The sequence below is a fragment of the Epinephelus moara genome, chromosome 9 (assembly GCF_006386435.1).
Source record: "Epinephelus moara isolate mb chromosome 9, YSFRI_EMoa_1.0, whole genome shotgun sequence".
Taxonomy (NCBI): Eukaryota; Metazoa; Chordata; class Actinopteri; order Perciformes; family Serranidae; genus Epinephelus; species Epinephelus moara.
In genome coordinates, this window is record NC_065514.1 from 24,909,227 (window position 1) to 24,933,313 (window position 24,087).

General features: G+C 40.8%; 1 protein-coding gene across 1 annotated transcript in view; it reads right to left on the reverse strand.

The window, feature by feature from the left end:
- The window catches only part of dym (dymeclin), a 69,656-nt gene that overhangs the window by 32,397 nt on the left and 13,172 nt on the right, over positions 1-24,087 (reverse strand). The window contains exons 7-14 of the mRNA XM_050053261.1: positions 23,536-23,661; positions 21,125-21,264; positions 11,720-11,905; positions 11,428-11,606; positions 9,946-10,071; positions 9,684-9,797; positions 9,077-9,171; positions 3,068-3,167 (exon numbers count right to left, since the gene is read on the reverse strand). Coding sequence (XP_049909218.1) covers positions 3,068-3,167; positions 9,077-9,171; positions 9,684-9,797; positions 9,946-10,071; positions 11,428-11,606; positions 11,720-11,905; positions 21,125-21,264; positions 23,536-23,661 — 1,066 coding nt within the window. The remainder of the gene's footprint in view (positions 1-3,067; positions 3,168-9,076; positions 9,172-9,683; positions 9,798-9,945; positions 10,072-11,427; positions 11,607-11,719; positions 11,906-21,124; positions 21,265-23,535; positions 23,662-24,087) is intronic.

Sequence of the window (24,087 nt, forward strand, 5' to 3'; positions counted from 1 at the left end):
AAACACTCAGAAACACCACTGACTACGACCAAGATGTTTACTACCAAATACGTGTGAAAAGCTGACTGTGCACTCTGCTGCCCAAGACACAATTAAATGGAATTTATATCTCTTGGTGTGTGTATGTGTGTGTGCACATGCTCACAAGGCAAACAATACAATATGTTCCTTTTAATCAAGAGATGTCACTAAAACTAAAAGTTGACTTCTAGCTGTGAACAGTAGGCCACGGGGACCCTTGTAGACATGGGAACCAATGTCACGTTGAGTTAGTATAGTCTAAGCTCAAGGATAAACAGCGTTATCAGAAAAGTTGACCAGCTCTGTCTTAAAGAGTCTATGACCCAGACTGGATGTCAGACACTCTTCTAGGAAAAAACCCTCGCCGCAAAATTCCCATGAAATAATCCGACTGGAAATGTGCCTTGTGCCCTTGAGCAACACACTGGAACTCTACCAAAAGCAAGACCGCTGTTGTGCAGTCGACCTTACACTTTGACCTCTCACTGTGTGTGCGTGTGTTTGTTTTATTATTGTTGTCACTATTATTATATTCAGTCTGAGTGCACTCTCCTATGGAAACAGCTGGCTGGACTGATATCTTTAACAGAGAAGATTTAATCAAGGCAAAGTAATCTGTCTTTATGTTTTTCTTTTCCATATTTAGTCATGTATAGTGGGTGTTTATGCATGTGTGTAAATAAAACAGAACATTAAAATAAGCCCTGAAGGAAGGAAGCATCAAAACAAAGCAGGATAATTGCATTTTATATGTTTTTATGAGTGTGTGTGTGTGTTTATGTGTGTGCAGAGATGTCTGTCTGTAAAAGGGCCTCATCAGACAGTCGCTACATGGTTGAAGGAGCACTCAAATACACTCACGTTTCCACAACACCTCAGGGCATCTATGGGGACCTCCTAATACATCTCCAACCCCCAAACACACACACACACAAATATGTTTACGCAGACACACACTTATATAGGACCATGTAAATCTAATGAGACAGCCAGACTGAGACGTATACAGACAAACCTGAAGGCAGAAGTGCCTGAACACAAACACTGATCGTTATACAGTCAATAGTCGACGGAGTGTACTCAGTGGTCAGGTGTGGCGTACTAACAAGATCCATAGATACTTGATTGCATTGCAACAACATCATTTTAAACGTATTGGTTTGTGCTCTGTCACTTAGTTACTGCTGTGGTGCTGTTAAGATTTCAATTTCAGATAAACACTGATGTTTCAGAGAAATTTCAATATTACTTTGGTGCCACACTGAATGACCGATTTTAACATCCAATTTTAAAAAACGCTCAATACTTTCATCTAATATTATTCTACAAGTGGAGACTCAATTTCAGTACAAATTAAATGCGTGGGCTGGAAAAGTAATGAGAAGATGACAAAGGCTTGGAGTAGACGGAGCTGCATACTGCGACACCACTCTGGGCCTGCAGCAACAGGCCTTATATTCGATGCTTCCCAGCAGCAGAAAACATAGCGACAGCATCAAACTGTGCACCACATCCCAAGTGAGTACCTAAACTGGTCGACAGAACCGGTGCCAGGAGCAAAATGTGGAGCTGTTTCAGTCTTTTACAGCAGACTAAGAGAGACTTCAAATAACATTTCAAACTCCATGATAAAGGAGATGCTACAAAGCAGCAAATGGCTAAATGTTCTTTTCTTGTTTACTTTAAAACATCAAATAATGCTGACACAAGAGCTGATTTGGCTGATGTACTAAACATTTAGCATTTTAAAGTCACAGCTTTGAATTTAAATGCTATGATGATTGCTTGCAATTAAAACCATTATAGCATGTTAGGGGAAAAATAGTAATACTTGGGTTACTTTAGATGAGAGGATCAATACCACTCTGACATCTGTATGCTAAATATGAAGCTTCAGCTAGCAGCTGGTTAGCTTAGTTTAGCATAAAGACTAGAAACCAGGGGGAAACAGTTGGCCTGGCTCTGTCCACAGGAAACAGAATCCGACTTAAATGTGCCTCTAGAACACACTAATTAAAATTGGGTATTTTGTTTGTTTAATCTGTTTAAAAACAAGGTGTAAAATGACAATTTGTGGTTTAATGTATGTCTTAGGTCATTGCCTGTTTCCAATCTTTATGCTAAGCTAAGCTACTCAGCTGTGGCTTTATATTTAAAGGGACAGATATGAGAGTGGTATTGATCTTCTCATTTGACTCTCTGCAAGGTAGGGCTGCAACTACTGATTTTTTTTCATTATCGATTAATCTTCCCATTATTTTCTCGATTAATCGTTTTGTCAGTGAACAGTGAAGCATGCCTGGTGTAATTTCCAAGAGCCTAAGGTGACTTCTTCAAATGGTATGTTTTATCCGACCAACAGTCCAAAAATCCAAAGCGATTCAGTTTATTATCATGTGTGACAAAGAAAAGCATCAAATTCTTACAATTACAAAGCATGAAACTAGCAAATATTTGGCTTTTTTTTGCTTAAAAAATGACTAAAAACAATTATTTGATTATTGAAGTAGTTGTCCTTAAGACACATTTTTGGGCTGTGGTGACTACTGATTTATTACAAACACTGTGGCTAAGATGTAGAGCAGGTCTTCCACCAATCCGAAGATTGGCGGTTCGATCCCTGGCTCCTCCAGTCCACATGCTGAAGCATTCTTGAATAAGATACTGAACCCCAAATTGCTCCTGATGGTGTGTGAATGCTTGCTGAGTAGCAGGTGGCACCATGTATGGCAGCGTCAGCCACCAGTGTGTGAATGTGTGTGTGAATGGATGAATTTGACATAGTGTACAAAGCGCTTGGAGTGGGCAGAAGGCTAGAAAGGCGCTATACAAATGCAGTCCATTTACCATTTAATTGACAATCATTTTCAAAAAAGCCCAAATTCGTGAGACTTCAAGTACACATTCATGTAATGTCACTAACGTCACTAAACCGTCACAAAATGGCAATGTTAACCTCTGTGTCTTATCCAAGTAGACATAATTTGGCAGCTACTAATAAACTGATTGCAGACAGAGAGAGAGGGAGAGGGAGTGTGTTACTCACATAGTCGGGCAAGGCTGTGCTGTCTCCCTGTCTGCCTCTCAGTGACTGTGTTGCCTGCTCCAAAACCTTGTTGTGCTTCTTGGAAAGCAAGGCAAACAAACTGCGGGAGAGACACAGAGAGGGGGAAAAAGAGTGAGAGCAGCAACAACAGATGAAAGATACACTTCACCAAAAAAACCCAAATACACAGTCGTCGTATTGCACACGTTGACCAGTAATTAATGTGCTGTAAATACTCAAACAGTGGCCTTTAACTGAAGAGAGAGGCCTTTATTTAAAGACAGATTATTATTAGAGACGGGCCTGTTTTGCTTTCTAAATGAGGCCTTTAAAATATTGAATAATAATTAGTTCTGGAATAACAAAATAATCATGAAATTGGCAGGAGACAGTTTTAGAAATGATGTGTCAAAACACTAACAGTATGCCTAATTTACTGTCCATTTACAACTCCTTTTTCCTAACCTGGCTTTAATTTGGCCTACACGGGTCACAGTCTCGGTTACCTTTCGAATATTTCCAGTGTTTATACATGTGTGCGTGTTTGTTGCCCTTGTAGGTGACAGTCTGCCTTTTGACCTACAAGTTAACTGACTTGCTTTACCCTTTATATACCCTGTATGTGTGTGTACCGTTGTCTGGCTGGGACTGCATGATTGAATGTGATGGCTGGACATGGACATACATCAAGAGTATGCTTGGGCGACCTTGGGTAGCAATAGGGTGGGTCAATACATACACCCACACACACACACACACACACACACACACACACACGCACACACACCATTAATAGCAGTGTTGACGCCACAATAAACTGATTCACCCAACATGTGTGGTCACGCAAGGGACTTGAGAGAAAAACACTTTTTTCAAAGTAACTTTATGAGTAGCACCTGTGCAAAGAACAAAAACAAGATACGTTTCTGCTTAATCTCATCATTATGAAGTAAACCTTGATTGCGCTATGTAATGGCTGTAGAGTAATGACACCATCAGCGTTTAGATTGGTTCCCTATATGTCTTTTCACTATGCAATTCTGTCTGCCAACCCTGGCGCGATCTCCCAAGAAAATGAAGGCTCAATTTATGGCCAAAAGGAAGTGCATGAACCCTTGTGCAACCAAAACACAAGGAGGATAGCACTTTTGTCTTCCCTGGTAGCTATTGGTAGCGATCCCCAGTTACCAAAGAGCATCACTGCAAGTTCTCTGCAGTTACTATCCCCAGTAGCAGAAATGGCGGGTGGTGGAACAGCCGAGGTAATTGTGGAAACTCCACCTGGCAAAAGAAAAAGAGCCCCATTGCTAGGCTCTGAGGAGACTTTAAAGGCCTTTGCAAACCAAGGCTGAAATTTTTGCATGTTTAAAAATAAATATGACCTCACGTTGTGTCAATCATGTTTACACACAGAGTCTGAAACCTTTATCTGTCATTGAAGTTTTTGGAACAGGTTCAGTTTTCTGTGTTTTTTTGAATCCGTCAAAAAAGTTGTTTGACCAAGATGCAGTGAAGAAAATGTGGTGTAACCTACGAGACATATACATGTGCAACAAGAGACAGGAAGAGGGCAGATGTGGACAGTTAGCCAGGAAGAAAAAAAAATGGAAACATAAAGGGCTGCCCCCATCTGATGTCAGCAAAAAGTTCGGTGCACATTTCCGATCCCTCGTTAGCGCCATAAGCTTGTTTACTATAAGTGAAGTGACATCTTAAGTGAATGCCACTGTCATAGGTAAAAAAACAAAAAAAACAGTAACGAACTGTAAAAGATTCATATCGAAAAGCAAAATCTGATTCGACTGACATAATTCTGAGTATGGTACAGCCCTAAAAATATATGGGAGCAATTACTTTCTTGAAATCTTCCACAACAAAGAGAAGGTTTCATTAGCCTATCCAGAAATGCACGACAGTAATGATGATGCTTACAGCAGAGCGCAATTTAATAGCTGCACAATATCATTTTGTAACTCAGGTAGCCGCAATGCAAAATGTAAGATATGGGCAGAGTGTGGTGATAGCCAGGGAGAGAACTCCTGAGGAGAGACGCAAGGGAGCAAATGTCTTTACATTTTGCCATGTATTTTGAATTTTCACAGCTAACAGAACAATAAAAAGCATCAAACTCAGGGTGCAAGGTTTCTGTGTGTAACGATATTTACTGGATGACATTTAAAAAAACATTAATGTAAAAATATGAAGTTAGTGTGCAAAGGCCTTACCTCTAAAAAACATTAAAAACTAAATTTAAAAAACTTGATCTACTTTATTGATTGTCTAAAAATTAATCATTTTTCTGTTGTTAATCTCTTTTTTACATCTTATCTATCACGGTCCTATTTCTCAGAGTCTCATATCAAATTCATTGCAGTGTTTATCATCATAATTATTAGTGACCTTCTGTTTTAATTACAACTTTTTAATAGTCTTTCCTGGCCCCCGAAGGCTGTTGAATGTTTAATTTGTGTGTCAATCAAGGAAAAAAATTGCAGAATAAATTAAATTCAATGACACCAAAGGGCTAGGGAAACTAAGATGCAGAGTTCAGCTAAGCCCCTCAGAGCTACACCTGTCCATCTGTCAGCACTGAAGAACACACACACACACACACACAGAATCTCTCAGCATTCGTTATCCGGGCTAATTGGCCAAATGATAGCTGAATAGAGACATCTGAGCAGCTCTGAGGAGGTCTATTTGTTATCTACAGACCTAATGTCAAAGGCCCTATTAGCCATGACTACTTAATAGGACCTGTTGTACTATCAAGTCAGTTTTTTCTTTCTCAAATGAGAGACCACCAACCAAGTTCCACCTGGGACATTTTCCCACAATAACATCCCTCATTTGGGCCGAGGCAGTGACGGACACGGCCCGGAAAACCGCGACACGGAAGGATTTCTAAACTGCTGGCCTGATCCCAAAATCAGTTATGAGGCTGGGGTAATGACAGACGTGGTCCACGCAGACACACTAGAGATGTAAAGGTGCTTTGTCTCTACCTGTTCAAAGGATTCTTGTTTTATCTGGACACACAGTGTGTATTTGTGTGCTGTTAATCTAAATCTGTACGTGGACATTTGTGTGTACGTATGCATACACATTTGTTTTAGGGCTTGTATCACTGATCAAAATTAAGTTCTATGAGAATTTCCTGCAGTTTAGAAAAGTCAATTAGTGCATCAATCACCCTTAGTGAAATATATCCAAGAGGATGTAAGACAAAGATTACATAATCAACTCAGAAACAGTAACACTGATATATCATGACATTTATTTAGTGTTGACCACCAAAAATGGTATTTGTGTTCTTAAAATTAACTACTACGTCTCTTCTTTTCCATGCGTACTTTGTTGTGTTTTATCAGCTTCTATGGTGATAGAGAGGGGAGGTGTCAAGGGCTCTCGTCTGGACTCAAAAGAGGGATGTTGCCATTACGTGTACCGTCAATCTCCAGCTCTATTTATTCTCTTTTATTTGGGATTTCTTGTGCAGTGGAGGTGTCCAATGGTGAACATTAGCACGGCCTGAATACTTTTTCCACATATTCAACTAACTACATTTTGTCCTAAAACATTTCTTTTATGCACTTTTTTTTTAAAGTGTGAAAATGGGTTAAAGTTAGTTAACTGATGACTAGAGCTCAAACCAATGTGGGCTACAGGTGTAAAGTGAGGGGCAATGGCCACTTCCCTATTTCCTACTCGCCTACTTGTGGTACGCTTGCTCAGACCACACTCATCTTCATACTTGACCTTCATTTTTGTCTCAACTACACACCTGTAAAATGTCCTGACTGCCTCTTGCACAGTAAAAACTCAATTGCATTGAACAAAATCTGCCCACCGACAAGACAGACAGACATATAATCACCTGGCAAAATATGCAAAACAGCTTCTGTGGAGGTTCCAGCTACAACTGGTGACACTAGAATCACATTTTGCCATGGCGACAGACACACACTCATAGACTCACAAGGCGAAAATAATACCAGCCACCATGACGTAGTCGCAGCTGGTAATAAATACATTATGCTAATAATGGGAAATAACCATGCTGCTATTTTGGTATAATTAGTCAATTTAGTCAATTTTAAGCAGAAAAAATGAGGCCCCAGCTTCTCGAATGTGAATATTCAGCTTTGGACTGTTGGTCAGACCAAACATGCCATTTTGAGGTGTCAACATGGGCTCTGGAAATTTACTAATGGGCATCTTTTGGTATTTGCTGACATTTTTTAGACCAAACATTTAATCAAGAGAGTAACTGGTGGATTAATCTGACACATGAGCATGTGTGGTGATAGAAGAGACTGTGAAGAAGAGACCGATATGGAGGACAGTGGAACAATGCAGCAGATAGAGAACACTGATGGTGAGGGAGGATGAATAGAAAATAATAAGGAAAGATGTGGGGTGGTGGTGGTGGAGGCGATTCAAACCCACTGCTGCCTGTAAATAAACAGCACCAACTGTGATTCTCTCTGAGTGTCAATTACGGAGCAGAGTTCAGCACTGCCTGGCAGACATTTGGAAATTCCTGGCAGGAAATTCCCTTTATCTAGCCAGCCAGCCAGTCAGCCAGTTTAGCCCAGCCCTGGCCATCACAGTCATCATCATTATCATTATCATCAGACATGGAGTCAGTTGCTCTACATCACTACAGGACAGACATGTACACATTCACAGACAGTGTTCCTCTCTGACTCAAAACACCAGAGAGTCACAGATATGGAGAGAGACAGCCGCAGCAGCAAGATAAGAGGATCCTTGAGTGTGCGTGAATGTGTGCACGTCTACAGGGAAGGAAACATTCCTTCCTGTGTGTCTGGATTTAACAAACAGACATGAATGACTTGATGTGTGTGTGTGTGCGTGTGTGGTTTGGACCTTTTCCTCTCAAGTCTTCCGTCTCCTTGTAGGCCAAACTCTTTCCCTTAGTTACCTCGTGTTACATAATGTTCCTCTGTACACAGGCACACCACTCTCTCAATATTTCATTTCTTAGTCTCTCCGGCTGCAGCCGCTGTCAAGTTACTATAACGATCATTAAAATGAATGAGTCTCTCTTCTGGCGTCTTTGCTTGCCTCACACAGATGAAGACTGTGTCGAGGCCTGCCACTTACTTGAAGCAGCTATTTAAAACAGATGAAATACACACCGGCTAAGTGTGATGTACACTACTTATGCTCTTGATTTCAGTTCATGAAACTACAAAAAATGTCAGAAAGCACGTTATCTCCTGTGCAATAACTCTAGTTTGTGCAGACTTCATTCACATTCATGCCCTGAGGAAAGCTTCTGGCCGAAACACATTTACTGCTTTGATGGTGTGCCACCTTTTTCTACTTTATTAACTGATTTATATTGTTGAGCACACACTTTCTCTCTCTGTAATGCGTACATGATGTCTTTTTTATTCACACTCAGCACAGTTAAGATTTAGTGGGCCGATGCCATGTGACAATATTGTCTATTGTGAGAGATTTTGCCATACCATTTACACTGTAGTAATGTTTTATCATCCCTAGGTGTATTACACTGTAGTTGGAAATGATGCAGGTCAAAGAGCAGGACTGTCTTAAGGCAATAATGGACTTTTGTATGCATTTGGAATCATTGTAATGAAGTATTTCGATTCGTCATGTATTGAATTCTCTGAATATGCATCAATATTGACATATAATGGCAGCTATACTGAGGAGGATATAAAGACTGTCAAATATAAAGGTCAAGATCCAGATTCGAATTTAAATCAAGATACGATAGATATATTCAATGTTAAACAGGCGAAGTACATAATAAAAACAGACTTGGTTTCTTTGCCTCAGTATTTTGGCACCTTTCCTTTTTGTTTCAAACCACTTTTAATATCCCTCTGAATCAAAGAGCAGAGAGCAACAGTAAGAACAGGATGGATAAAAATGGATTCCTGGAAGAAAGAAGCTACTGATTAACCTCTGTTTTACTCTGTCTGCTATGCAACACCTACAGTATGTCCTCACCTGATGATGCGCTGAGCAGCGTACTGGTGGAGACAACGGAACTGGGCTGACATGTTAGCAAGTGCAGCGAGACAGTTGGTGTGAAGGTACTTATCCTGGGGAGCATGCACGCACAAACATAAACATGTTACCAGATGTTACATTTAAACAACAAATCATGCTGTTATTTCCATCTTTACAGTTTCATCATGACATATATGGATATAATTCATTATCTCAGGCAGGCATAAGCATGGAGGGGATCATACGTTCAGTTGTGTGAGTATATCTATCTGTCAGCAGCTCTCTTGCATACTACTGGACCAATCAGCCTAATATTTCGTATGCACATTTATGACTATATGTCAAAGGGCCTCTCATTGTTGCAGGCCACATTTTGGCCTTTGTCATGGCTTAAAAATTAACAAGCATTGAAAAGTTTGGTCTGAACCAGAGCTGGAACCATTATTTTCAACCACAGCATCTACAGATTAATTCATTATCCAATATCTTATGATCCATTAAAGTTATGATACAAGATGAAAAGAAAAAAAAAATTGGTTTCTAAATGATTAATTTGCTTTGCAAGCACACAAACTGTGTGTGTGTGAATATGTGTTAAACTTACCCTTGTCCGGGTCATGTTGAATTGAATGGTGCGGATGACCACCAGGATGAGCAAACTACCAAGTGAGATCTCAGTCAGTGTTCTCTCTGTGTACCATGAAATGTTCTTCAACACCTGTGGGAGGGAGAAAGACACAGAAATGAGACAAAGCTGTTGAAAACATCAAGATTTGAGATTATCCCGACCATGTCCAGTGAAGGAAGGTTGCAGCGGCAATACCTGAAATGTGAACAATTTGTATTGTTAAACTGTGTCTACCCACCACCTCATGGATGGAGCGATTGAAGGCATCGTCCTCTGTCAGGATGAGGAGGATAATGAGGGCCATGTAGACATGATGAGAATTTCTGTCCTCGACGTGGTAAAGGATTTCGAGGATGGGCAACACCTGGGAGGAAGAGAGGGAGAGCAGGAGGAAGGGTTGAACATATACGTAGGTGTAGTCTCAGAAATGGCATATATTAAATCCTTGTTATAATATTTCACAATCAAACAGCCTGAAGGGACAAAAATATAAAATGTCAATCTTGCAGTTGCATAAGGTATGCACAATCAAAAATGTATTATTTGCATTATTCTATTCAGGGAAAGGAAGCTTTTGTTGTCTTGCTAGGGGGCTTTATTGAAGCTTAATCTATCAACTAGCCCGATACAATCATGTTGTTACTTGCACTACATAAAGCCCTGTTGCTATAGTGGTGTTACCACCTGTGGGGCAAACTAAGCACCAAGTAAAAGAGACAATAAAACAAGAAAAGGAGCACTGCAGATGCTAGCTGAGAAAACATTAACATTTTTTACTAATTCATGGCTGCTAGACTATAGGTGGAGGCAGATGTGATATTCAGAAGTATGTAGAGCAGATGGTAAAAGTGATCCACTAATGACAACAGTGTGCAAAGGATTTCATTCTCAGAATCACACTGTCAGAGTGAAAGCAGTTAGTAGCTAGCATGGTGAGCGATGAACCCACACAGATGCAGCGTTAGCTCATTACTCTGTTGTGCAGCGGTGCTTTATTGTGGCTAGACTCATTAGTAGCCCCCCCTACATAATAAGCTCAATCTGCTAATGAGGATGTTTTATTACAGAAGCTAAAAATAGGGGATATTACGGAAAGGTTGTACTGATAGATGTATAGGAATTTAACTGACCTGCATTTCAAAATATGATTGTACATTAAAGTAATTTCCTGCACAGATATGGCTACTGCAATGAATTTTCTGTTGTAATTTGCTTAGATGCTTAGTATTTTTAAACCTGATACAAACAGATATACACTACTTAAACTCCCACTCCCAGTCCGATAAAACCAAATTATTTAGTGTCACACTGTGCAGCAGAGCCTCATATGTGACTGTCTACCATGCTCATATGTGATACCATCTGACATGCTGAGCTGGAGATTGATTTTCATTCACTAAATGCCTCAGTACATTCATTCTGCTGTAAGGAATAACTGGCACTGTCCCACATGGACAGAATAGCACCAGCTGCCACTGCATACATCCTCGCTGTTTACTGAGGCATAGCATTGGTCCTAGATGAAACGATTTCACAGCCATAGCCATGTGTGTAAGGAAGGACTGCACAATATGTTTTGTTAAGGATTACCCAATCACGCAGTGTTCTGTACTATTTCCTTGTCAATAACCTGCACACAAAATGTCAGACTGAGACAGGAATAATGAATGTATGTGCATGTGCATGAATCAACAACTGTCCTCACTGCAGTCCTACCCACCAGATTGTCCATGTCGGTTCTGGAGAGCATGTATGTCCTCATGTTGGCGTTCTGGTGAAGGAGGGTGTACAGCAGAAGCGTGGCCTGGTCGGAACGCTGCTGCTCACACAGCGCTGTGTACAGGCTGTTGAAATTGATCTGGAAAGTGTGAGGTTGCTCCACGGACATGGACGATGTGTCTATATGGGGAGAATTTAATATTTTATCACATCACGTCATTACCTTGGCACATTTCCTACACATAAACAACTCTCATACATGTACAACAGATAAAAATACACCAATGAATTACCCTGTGTGTTTCTGAAACAAGTGATAGCCTGGCGGTAGGGGTTGGGCCAGTCAGGCCCATCTGTCAGATTGGCTAGGACCAGCAGTAAAAGAAGGCTCTGATTGGATAAAGGTAAGGGGTTGTGTTCCTGGTCTATCCCAGCTTTGCTGCCGGCTCCACCCAATGTGAAGACACTCCACAGCCCACCTGGAGACAGATACACAAAGATGTAGTGAGTTTTTTGGATCAATTAATTACATTTTCATATAAATTCTAGACATTTTAAAGAAATACGTCACTCCCCAAACGACCATTTGAATATCATTTACTCAACCCGTGTGACACTAAATTTGTTGAGTAAAATTTGTGAACAAAGAATCTCAAAACGGAGAGATTCTTGATGAATTGAAGTCATAGTGGTCTGCCTTTTACAACAGCAAAACAACATGAATACATCAGTTTACCAACTCTCACACAGCTCTTGTGGTACAACACAAGTGTCATTTATCCAGTTGTGTGCTCAGTACTTCCCAAACAGACAGCCCTTTCTGATGGGGAGTTGAACTAAAACTGAAGTGCTCTCTTCAATGCCAGACTCTATTGACAAAAACATTAACTTTACCTTGCTGAACACAGGAGATGTTGCTCTATTACTGCCTCGATGGGTAGTTTGTCTATCTTTTTGTGTGACTTTGGTGAACACAGGAGCTGCTGGTCTATTACTGCCTCGATCGGCAGTTTGTTTGTCTTATTGTGTGACATGCGTGAATCTTAACTAACCTTTTAAAACACCAAAGACACACAATCACACAGAGAAACTACCCATCGAGGCAGTCGTGGACTGTTCATTTTTCTAACATGCCTCTCCTGGTGCGCTCCACATGGATTGCAGAACAGTGTCAAGACTCGCCTGAAAATTGCAGCTCTGTGTTTCAATACAGATGGGTGGATGGATCCGTGCAGGACCCAGTTATGAAGAGCAGTCAGGTTGTGTATGTCAACCTTTTTATAGAAAGCACGAAACTATTCTCACAACTCACAGCTCTTCAGCCTTATAACTGATTTACGCTTCACAGGGAAGTGAATGCCAAAGATTATGTGCAGTCAGACTGATGTAATCAAGGCCAAAATGGGAACAATGGAGTCACGCACGATGGTTTGCAGCACCTGAAATTTGAAACAACATAGACGGCGCCACAGAACAAAGAGAAACTGGAACTACTGGCCAACTGGAGTGGGGTTCGTTTTTCTTGTTGGGGGATGAGAGGGAGCTGAATTTCCTACAGAAGTGCTGGTGCTTTCAGGCGTCACCAGAAGCACGAGAAGCATGAACACCAAGGTACACAGATGACAGTCTCTGGCTCCTGCACGTCTAGCCACACAGAATGCACGGACCAAGCACTAGTGAGAGACAGTGTGTGAGTGTGTTGCAGGTCCACAATGATCAAGCTGAATTAGAGGAGAAGCCAAGTGGATCTGTTGCCATCTAGTGGCAGAGGATGGAAGAGCAGATAAATTTATCTGACAATTTGCACATACTCGCCTTGATGGGTGCATAATGTCGTTAAGTTGTCCTGATCCATCCAACTATGACACAGTCACATCATCAGTTCACTTGGTTACTGAACCGAGAAAGATTTAAGTCAAGCGGACAAGGAGACATTAGTTCAAAACATTACAGGGGTGAAATGCTTCATGTACACTGACATCCGACTACATTAAAAGATTAACTCAAGGAGAAAATGGGATGTCACATCCCAGTGTCTTCTTTTTGTACTGTTCTGAAAGGAAGGAGGCCGAACAAAGCAACAACTTGTGACTGATGAAGACCCTGTGAGGTTGAGTTTTAAACCATAATGCATGACAAAATACTTGCTCTGCCTAAGGGTTTCATTTCAACAACTTGTGACTGTGTAGGATTCTCAGTAACATCCATAAATTCACTAATGGCCAGTAAAGAACCTCCAACACTTATTCTGACTTTGTGTGCATAAATGTGCGTGCAATTCCAGGGAGGAGGGGGAATTAATTTATTTATATTTGAAAAACAGGACATCAACAAACTGCATCCCCAATAAAAAGAAATCCCCAAGAGAGAAATGACACCATTTGTCAGTCTTTCTCTCCACACACGATACTCCTCTGTCCCTCTACAGCTCAGAAAGAGAAGTAAGTGTGAGCGAAAACAAGATCTTAAGAGGGAGAGGGCCAAGTTGTGACGGAGCCCTGTTCATCTCATCACTGGCACCACAGTGACTGGCCCAGCAGTGTCAGAGAGCCTGGTCTGGCAGCCACATTTCCTGCACTCTCGTACACACACACTTACTCTCACACGCACATTCACAGGGCTCTATTTTACCTTAGTGGGTGCTGTTTGTTATCCGTCTGGCTCGGTTCCCTCTGCCTGTCTGCCTGCCCACCACATAAACCCAATAATGCTACACTGCTTGGGCCTGCTCCGGCCCTGGCCAGCCGCCCAGTGGAAAAAGAGGAGGAGGATAATGAAGAGGAGGAAAGGGAAGGGGAAAGTGAGGAAAAGAGAAGGTCACACACGGACACAGAGAAGGCTAGCACGCCGAAATCAGAATCTGGGCCTCAGGACTCGGGGGCAGCAAAGGCATCCTGCTGTGAGACACGCAACTCAACTGCACCCACAAAGTCTACACTCGAGCCTGTATCAGCAACAACCCACACATCTCTGGAAACTCTTCATTACCTAAAAATCTCTCCTGGTCTCCTCACAATATTTAAACAGGCTCAAAAACAAACCATAACGCAAGTTTGTGCAAGCAAAAAATGAGAACTTAATGTCTGACTAAGCCTTGGTTTTAGGACAGAAGGCTGTGTGCAGTCTTACATAATAACCAACACCATCAGACATGACTGCTGGCACAAAGTCAACTTCTATATTCAAACCAAAATATCATCCCTCAATCAAATATCTGCAGAGTCTTTCCAAATATTCAGATGCAGGCTGAAAACCATCTCTTCTAAATCCACATCTTCCCCCTGACATCTACTTCACCCGCCAATGACCCCTTACCAAATCCAGATTCATATCATGGCTATCATCAAACACACACACACACACACACACACATACAGCTCCAATGAGGTTCTTAATGGTGCCGCTGTTATTACACTGTTGATTGGGGGAATATCATTACCTTGCTTTCCTTAAACAGCACTGCAGAACTACTTTATTTCATTCTGACTTAAGTTGGTACATACCCCGTTAATAATGGTAGGTGGGGGTGGAAGAGGAAAAATATGATGTCCAGAAGAGTAGATATATCTAGATGACTTTTTGAAATAAGAAACAGAGGAAATAAGTGGAATTGCACACAAGTATTAAAACTTAATACAGCTCAGTTATCTGTTGTTGGTCAGGTGTTATGAATATAAATACAACCGTTAATTAACCAACTGTCACATTTGCTACATTGACGCAAACTGACACTACAGCGTTACAACAATAAGATGGATATTTTCCCCAAAATTACATTTGAATTAAATTATGAGTGGTCGTCAGGAGAGGACGAGGAAAAGGAAAGGACTCTGCTGTGTAGACCTCCAGGTGTGTTTGAATCTGACCGTGGCAACATCCAGGTTTGCCAAAATTTCATCAGCCAAACTGGACGAAGTTACACAGTTGCAGATCAATGTAAATACAAAGTAGCTTGTGAGTTCCTGGTGTGTGTGCTGCGTTGCCTGGCAACAGACTGGGAGAACTGTTTTTTTTTTCGCGGAGCTACATAACATACTTAAATAATTTATTTCATCACCTTTTGTTAACATTTCCTTACTCAGCATTGCTGTTTAAGCGGTTGTTGAACTGTTGTATAAAAGCAATATCACGCTCAAGGTCGTAATGTTGTACTATATATCGTCACGGCTGTAATTGTCTTCGGCACTCAGCCTGTGGCTTCGTGCCTATTACCAAATCACAGCTGTGACAATATACAGTACAACATCACTCCCTCTCGTGTGATATTGCTTAACCATGTTCACCATCTTCGTTTAGCGTGCTAGCATTTGCTAATTAGCACTAAACACAAAGTATAACAGAGGTTAATGGGAGTGTCATTAGTTTGCACTTAGTTTGTCGAATTTAAACTTTCACCTGATGAAGGCGCTAAATAAAAAGTCACGGGATCACCAAAGGACGGTCAGGAGATCACGAGAATCTGTACAAAATTTCATTACAATTCAACAGTTTCTTCAAAAGCTACTGCTATTTCAAGAAAATGGTGGACCAACTGACCAACACTGACATCAATACAGCCAAGCCACAAGCATGGCTAAAGATACATACCAGTATCATCAGTATACATACGCCACCAATTAGACTAAATCTTTGTGAAACAGGTTAAAAATGTGCATTTCCACTTCACTTGTGCTGCACACAACATACACTTGGACATTATTTGTGTCGAGAAGGGAGCTGAAGTGAGAAATATTTTCTCATAGTTACAGCTGAGAACAAACCCCTCAGTGCAGACAGAGATGTGAACGCCTGGTGAACAGAGACAGACAGAATGTGCTACTTACTTATTTACTTGCATAACAGTGAATGAAATATGACATCAGGGCTTCGGGCCAATGCCTTGGCCAAGCACGCAGATACACACACACACACACACACACACACACACACACACACACACACATATAACAAGTATGCCAAACTCGTGATGATTATCCAAAAGTGCACATGGGGAAACATGCTGTACAGACAATAAACAAACACACTATTCTGATAATCTCATACAAATAAAAATATATGCGCAAAGCACTTTTACATGAACCCAATCCAAAACCCTGCTAACAAAAACAACATGTAAAAACATTCCACAGATTTACAACCATTTTGTAAGAAATTATCAGAGTCGTAATGAAAAGCCGGGACTAAAATGCAGGATCTCCTAAACCTGCTCCCAGAGAAACCAGAAAGAAATCCTCAGATGAGGACCTAACCCACATACATGTAGATATAACAAGGTGTCCATCACCAGTTGAGTAGAGTAGAGTAGAGTAGACTAGAATAGAGCAGGGTAGAGTAGAGTAGAGTAGAGTAGAGCAGAATAGAGTAGAGTAGAATAGAGCAGGGTAGAGTAGAGTAGAGTGGAATAGAGCAGGGTAGAGTAGAGTAGAGTAGAGTAGAGTAGAATAGAGCAGGGTAGAGTAGAGTAGAGTAGAGTAGAGTGGGATAGAGCAGGATAGAGTAGAGTAGAGTAGAATGGAGCAGGGTAGAGTAGAGTGGAATAGAGCAGAGTAGAGTAGAGTAGAGTAGAGTAGAGTAGAATAGAGCAGGGTAGAGTAGAGTAGAGTAGAGTAGAGTAGAGTGGAGTAGAGTAGAGTAGAGCAGGGTAGAGTAGAGTAGAGTAGAGTAGAATAGAGCAGAGTAGAGTAGAGTAGGGTAGGGTAGGGCAGAGTTGAGTAGTATAGAGTGGAATAGGGAGTAGAGTAGAGTAGAGTAGAGTAGAATGGAGCAGGGTAGAGTAGAGTAGAGTAGAGTAGGGCAGAGCAGAGTAGAGTAGGGTAGAGTAGGGTAGAGTTGAGTAGTATAGAGTGGAATAGAGAGTAGAGTAGAGTAGAATAGAGCAGGGTAGAGTAGAGTAGGGTAGGGTAGGATACGGTACGGTAGGGTAGAGTTGAGTAGTACATGGCAACAGAAATGAAGCATTGCTTTGCTTTGCCAATGACCAGTGTTTGTTACTGGGGACAGTCCAGACTGACTATGAACAAGTGTGTGTAAGCAAGAGAGATTTTACATGCTACTGACCTGAGGAACATGATTTCTGTAAAAAGCACTGTCATGTAAAGAAAGTTGTGGTAGTCTAGTCCAGAACACCATACATGGATTTACAGACTTTATAGAGTGTGTTTGAAAGGTTTAAGTCCTCAACTACACATTGTATATACATGACATTTTTGCAGGCCACCATACAAGTCATGTCATGTTTTGCCTACAGCTCCAGGCAGCCACTAGTTTCCACTTACTTCTGTATGGCATCAATATTAATTAACTCTGGACTCCTTTTTGTCAAAAAGACATTATTGTTATGTGGTAATGGAATTTAAGCACAGACCAATTTTAAAGTTTTTAACAGCATCAATAATGTAACTTTGACAAAGATAAAAGACAATGTGATGCACATTGAGATGGATGACACAACTCAAGCAAGGTCTGTCATGATAACGACAAATACTAACTTATTGTGGTAAGCAAAAATAAACAAGGTCATTTCCATATATTGTATGACATTGCTCTTGTGTTTATGTGCATTACATGAGAATGTGACCATCACTTGAGCCAACAATAAACAGCAGGGTTTTCCCAACCATTAAAAGACTTGGGCGCAGCGCCTTAGCATTTTTTTTCACAGCATCTAAACAGAGTGAACAGAAAAAACTTTGCTGAGACATGTTTTGCTGTCATTTCTGGTCACGCGGCTTCTGTCCCCTTGTCTGCTTTTTGTGTCAAAATTTCACCATGGACAGGGCTCAGATCCTCAACACGCAGACACACATTTATTTATGTTTTATTTATTTAGGATATATATATTTTTTCACATTCCAATTAAAATGTCTGAATATTTTTAAGTATTAAAACTTAATTTCCCTTTGAAAGTGTGTATTATTATGCTATTAGATTATCATTATATCTGCGGCATAAACTGGTCTCAAAAGGACAATAATATCATTTATCGCAATTATTTCTGGGACAAAATATTATCCAACAAAAACTGTTAACGTGACAGGCCTTACTCAAGCATGTTTCGGGGATTAAACATTTATTTTCACACCATAAAGTATTGGATATCTAGTGATTTTTAAGTGATTTTAGTGAGTAAAAAAAACCCCAAACCCTGATATGCACCTTGAAATGGGCCCTCTAGTGATTTTTTGTTGAACTGCAACAAGCAAATCAGAGAGCTGGGAGACTCACAGGAGACAGATGTGAAGAAAAGTGGTTAAAATTCAAGTAGAAAGTAGAGCTGCAATGATTTTTTGATTAGTTGTCAACTACTAAATCAATCGCCAAATAATTTGCTAATCTGTTTTGGTATTTTTTTGGAAAAAAAGAAAAGAAAAAAAGTCAAAATTCTCTGATTCTAACTTCCTCAACATGAGTATTTTCTTGTCTCTTTACCCCTCTATGACAGTCACTGAATTATCTTTGGGTTGTGGATGAAACACGATTTTTAGGTTATCGTCCTCGGCTTTGGGAAACACTGATTGATGACACTTTATGGACCAAACAACTAATTGATTAAACGAGTAAACCTATCAACAGGTTAATCGACAATGAAAAGATTGATAGTTGCAGCCCTAGTAGAAAGTGTTCGCTATATCCTGGCTACATCCTGACTTTAAGCCCTAGAAAAAAAAATGAGTCGAGCTCTATAAAGTGCTGGATCCTACATTTCCCCAATTACAACCCTTAGCATCTTTCTGTTAGACCTTCGTTGCCTGGTACATGCCCAGTTTGTAACACAGGCTCTCTGCAGAGATAACCCTGAAAATATTATAAGGGTTGTTTACTCAGACATGGAAAAGCTCCTCCAGAACCACAGAGGACATCATACAACTGTTTTCACGGGCGTTCAGATACCAATCCTGTCTGGTCAACTGACCCTCATGTGTTAGATTGGTGGAGTTTCCCTTTAATTAAATGAAATTCAGCTGATATTTACTGTTACCATAGAACAACACCCGTGCCTACACCCATTTTCAACATTCAAATTAAAAAGCGTGTTCTGCCAATCCCTGATGACTGCGTGCATGTTAGAGACAGAGAGACGGAGAAAGAAAACAAGTGTTGTTTCTGAGCTCGGAGTATAAGAGCGCTTGTGTCTTTGTTGGGTCTGTGCGTGTGTGTATAAGGGAGGCGGCTGCAGACAGACAGGCTCTAGGGGATTACAGAACAGGACAGGGCACCATAACTCATCGGGCCGATCGCTGGCCACAGACAGACAGGCTGGGTTGAATGCTGATGGCTCACTGATAGGAATCTGCCACCAACAACCGACAAAGAGCATTTATCTGCGGGGGAAACCCAGCCCTATTCTCACACTCAAACAAACATGCATTCAACACACATACGCACGGAGCACATTACCAGTCTGATACACACACACGCTGTTCATTTTTGACTCATCACTTTCATCCACACTACCACGGCTGTCAGCATGGCTCGCACTTTCATTTCTCAGATTAATCATATTTCTCACCCGTTTGCTCAGAGGAAAAAAGGAAGACACTGACACTCAATTCTCCCTTTTTTTCCACTGTCTGGCTCTTATTTTTGTAATTTGAGCGTCATTCCTATTATTCACCAGCTTCATTTTGATGTGTGGGATGTAGCAACATCACGACAACAAACTGCAATAGGGGCAAACAACACGACTGATCGAATGATGACAAAGGTAACATTCACATCCCTGAAGGGGGTCCAGAATAAATCAAAAGCCTGGTTTATGGTATGGACTTTTAAAAACTCTCACTTGACATTTTCAATTGGTAACCATGGTAACCAATGGTAACCAGATGCTATCCAAAGCTGGATTGTTTACTTACATTATATCTTCCCAATCGTTATACATATCCTTCTGACATCTGTTTCTTTCCATCTATATTTGTGCTACTTTGCATCATTTTGTATTTTGATAATGGAGAAATTTGATAAAATCAGTGAGTTAATTGAAGAGGACGACATTTTAAACTTATGAGAGGACAACGGTAGCGCAAGACAAGGAGTGGTCAGTGCGTCCATTGAGCTAAACAGGGGAGTTAAAGATTGAATAGGTGATGTAATGGGACTACCCAATTATGTTGCAGGACAAAATATGACGGTGTCTGTGACATAACAAAATTCTCCAGGTGTGCGACATCAAAGGAAAGTGACAACTTTTCTGTCGAAAATACGTCATTTTTGTCAAGCAATATTCAGCATATATTTCTCTTCCACAATATTAGTTGTAATCATTCTAGATAATTCCACATCTTCAAAGCCTGTAAAAGTCATTTATCATTTTAATACAACAATCTTAGAAGAAAAAAATCACTCTTTAATTGAACAACTGTTGCATTTCAGGGAGTCAAAATCCAAAAAGGTTGGGAACCACTGATATAAGTCATATAGTTTGATGCAAAACACACTTTGAGTGCACCCAAAATGTCCATTTGGCTTTCACATGTAATAAAAAAACACCCCAACATCAACAAAAAAAATGGATGCTGACGGGTATAAATTAAAATAGGACATAGCCTTGCAAACTTTATACAAAGCTCAGGTAATAATTTACTATGTTCAATATAGTTTTAAGCTTTAGAAAATAAACGCTGTGGATCTCACTACGTGTATCTCCTTTGTTGTCATTTCTTTTTCTTTTGTTCGTGTGTGGATGTGTGTACACGTACTTGCCACCCCTGACGCCAAGCCGTAAAGCAGGCCTCCCTCTGCTTTTGGCTCAAAGATGTGGGTTGCTGGAGGTGGACATTTCTCCTGCCGGATGAAGTTATAGAGCAGGGTCTTCACCAGCCGACTGGTTAAAGACAAACTGGGGAAAAGAGAGACAAATGGAAAGAGAGGTTTAAAAAGACAGCTGGAAGCCAGGAAACTGGAGGGCACGCTTTCTGTGGAAGAGATAAAACATGTGGGGTCTTCAACATTTTAGGTATTCTCTATAGAACATTGAAAAATAGGCTGTTCCACAGGCCCAGCTGCAAATTTTTCAAAATAAAAGCCCTGAGGTTATCTAGTCCTGTGGCCTTAAAAGCTGTTACACTCCTGCTTAACAGAAACATCAATTCTGTCTGACTTGGACAACTAAATAAATTATAAAGTATAAAGCATTTCATTTATCTAACCTGAAGAAAAAACCTTGTTCAGCTCAACTGCCATCTCTGCCTCATTATCTGCCTGACTGACAATCCAGTCATGTTGTAATAAAAAGCAGAGCCCAAACACAGGACTTGTTCTTACACGCACAAGCAGGTGTGTGTGTACAGCCGGACAGACTGAGATCCTATTCTCAGCCACAGGTGTCCATATCAGGTGTCAGGGATAGACTCGTCTCTTCCCTCATCACTTCAGCTCTCTCCTGGTGAGTGACATACATGTAATTGGCGGTGTACGATACCCCATATCACTGTTTTTCTGGTTACACACAGCCTTGCTTTCTCAACTGACCAAATGGCAAAACCATTTTAGATGTGTTTTGCCAACATCAGCTACTTGGAAGCCTTTCTTCAGCTCAGTGGCAATTAATCCAAAGTGCTCTCATTTGGCTCTCATGCTGTGAGAGCCCTAAAAGAAAATTGCTTCCATCCTCTGTCCACCCATCTGAACTGCACTTCTTGACTTTAAAATGCATTCAGTTTTACAGCATTTATCTGCATTTATTACCATTAGAGATAATAATGGACTGAGGGAAATTGGGTTCAAAGCATTTAAGAGCGCAGGTCAGCATCAGGCTGTTGATTTGATTTGACTTTTATTAACATTTAGTCAGTTATCTTATCACATATAACATATTACCTTTTTAATTCTAAAGTCTATGATTATTATCAGATTTAAAAAAGACTCACTGGTTCACTTTCCCTGAAAATTACAGACTATAACGTCACACAACGTCCCCTTTAGTATCAGCTGAATGACGCATACAGACATTGTGTGGAACATGACGAGATTGTCTGGAAGCACAGAGAGTAACAGAGTCTGGGTAGATGAACAGTAGGCTGGATCAGACACTGCCACATTGGATTGGAGAAGATCCAAAGTGATCTGGGCCTGCGTTCAAAAAAAGTCGTTGACAGATTGTGGACGACCTAGTTACAGAGGCAAGTGAGAGTAAGAGCCCCGACACACCAAGCTGACAGTCGGCCGTCGGTCATTGTCGAGCCATCGGTGAGCGTCTGTCGCCCTAATTTTTGCAGTGTGTCCCGCACCGTTGGCACAGGTCAGCCATTGTCGCCTATTTTTGGCCAATTCAGTATGTTGAGTGAATGAAATTACTTTCACTGGCAGTTCAGTTCAGTGCAGGCAAAGAGATAAGAAAGTGAGATGTTTGGGTTATTGCTCTCAAACACAGGTAAATCTCCTTTGTTCTTTCAACATGGGGTTGTATTGTCAATGCGCTACCTGGCTACCTAGCGTCTTGAATCCGTCTTGTCCGTCTTCTGGTTTCCCTTTTTCAAAAAAGACGAATACAGACTACCACCGTCTGCTGGTATGAAGATTTATCTCCTCTAATGCAGGCACAGAATGTACGTGCTAGTTGGCTGTTGGCTGTAGTCTTTGCAGTGTGTTCAAGTGCAACTTTCTGACCAAGACACAAGCGACATGAGGCGTCGCAACAGTTGGTGTTCATTGCCACTTTGTCTTTGAGGTCAGTTTGGTGCATCTGGGCATTATCTCATAGAGCAGTCAAAATTTTAGGACTTTATTCCACCTTTCTTTGTTTTACATTTGGTACTTCTACTTTCATGCAAACTTGGTTTGGGATTAAGGTTCGCGTCAATGTCTTGGTTAAGGTATAAGTTAAGTCGTGTAGTGTTTTTTTTTAAAGATTTTTTTTTTTTTTAATTGGACAGGATAGCTTCAGAGTGAAGGGGGGAGAGAGAAGGGATGACATGCAGCAAAGGGCTGCAGGCTGGAATCAAACCTTTGGCCGCTGTGGCAAGAACATAGCCTCAGTAAATGGGGCACCCGCTCTAACAGGTGAGCTGCTGGGCACCAAAGTCGTGCAGTTTTAACAGATGCTGTTTGGTAAATTGAGTTGATGGCAGTCTTCACTAAAGTATAAACTTGTGCGTGGGTGTTTTCTCACCATCGTCCCTTCATGATGTGCTGGTAGATTAATCCATCTCGAAGGATGTCTTTGTGGAAGAGCTGATAGGAGAAGAATACCAGCAGCGTGGTCACTGCTTCAAACAGGATGCTATAGGTGATGTCACTGCAGAGAAAAGACAAATGCGTGTAAGGTTAATAATATCTTACATCACATCTTTAATGTAGGTATTATATGTATATTAATTCAATGCTAAGAAGAACTGACTATTTATTCTATTACATATTACATATTTATCACACCTTGCATTTTGTGAAACAGGGTATTTAAAGCTGTGACAGGCATTCTGTATCTCACTTGCAATGTGGTTTACGATGACAATACAAGTGAAAAGTGACCCCACTTCAGACAAGTATCCTTCCATTGAAGCGAAACTTCACTGTTGCGTGCTTCCACTGACACCTTCAATCAAGTGGGCGGTGTTTTTCCTTTCACTTTCACAGTCTTTACCCATTACATCTCAAACTGAATGATTATCACTTGACTGTGTGTGTGTGCGTGGATGCACACAAATGTCAAATGCAGGGCTTC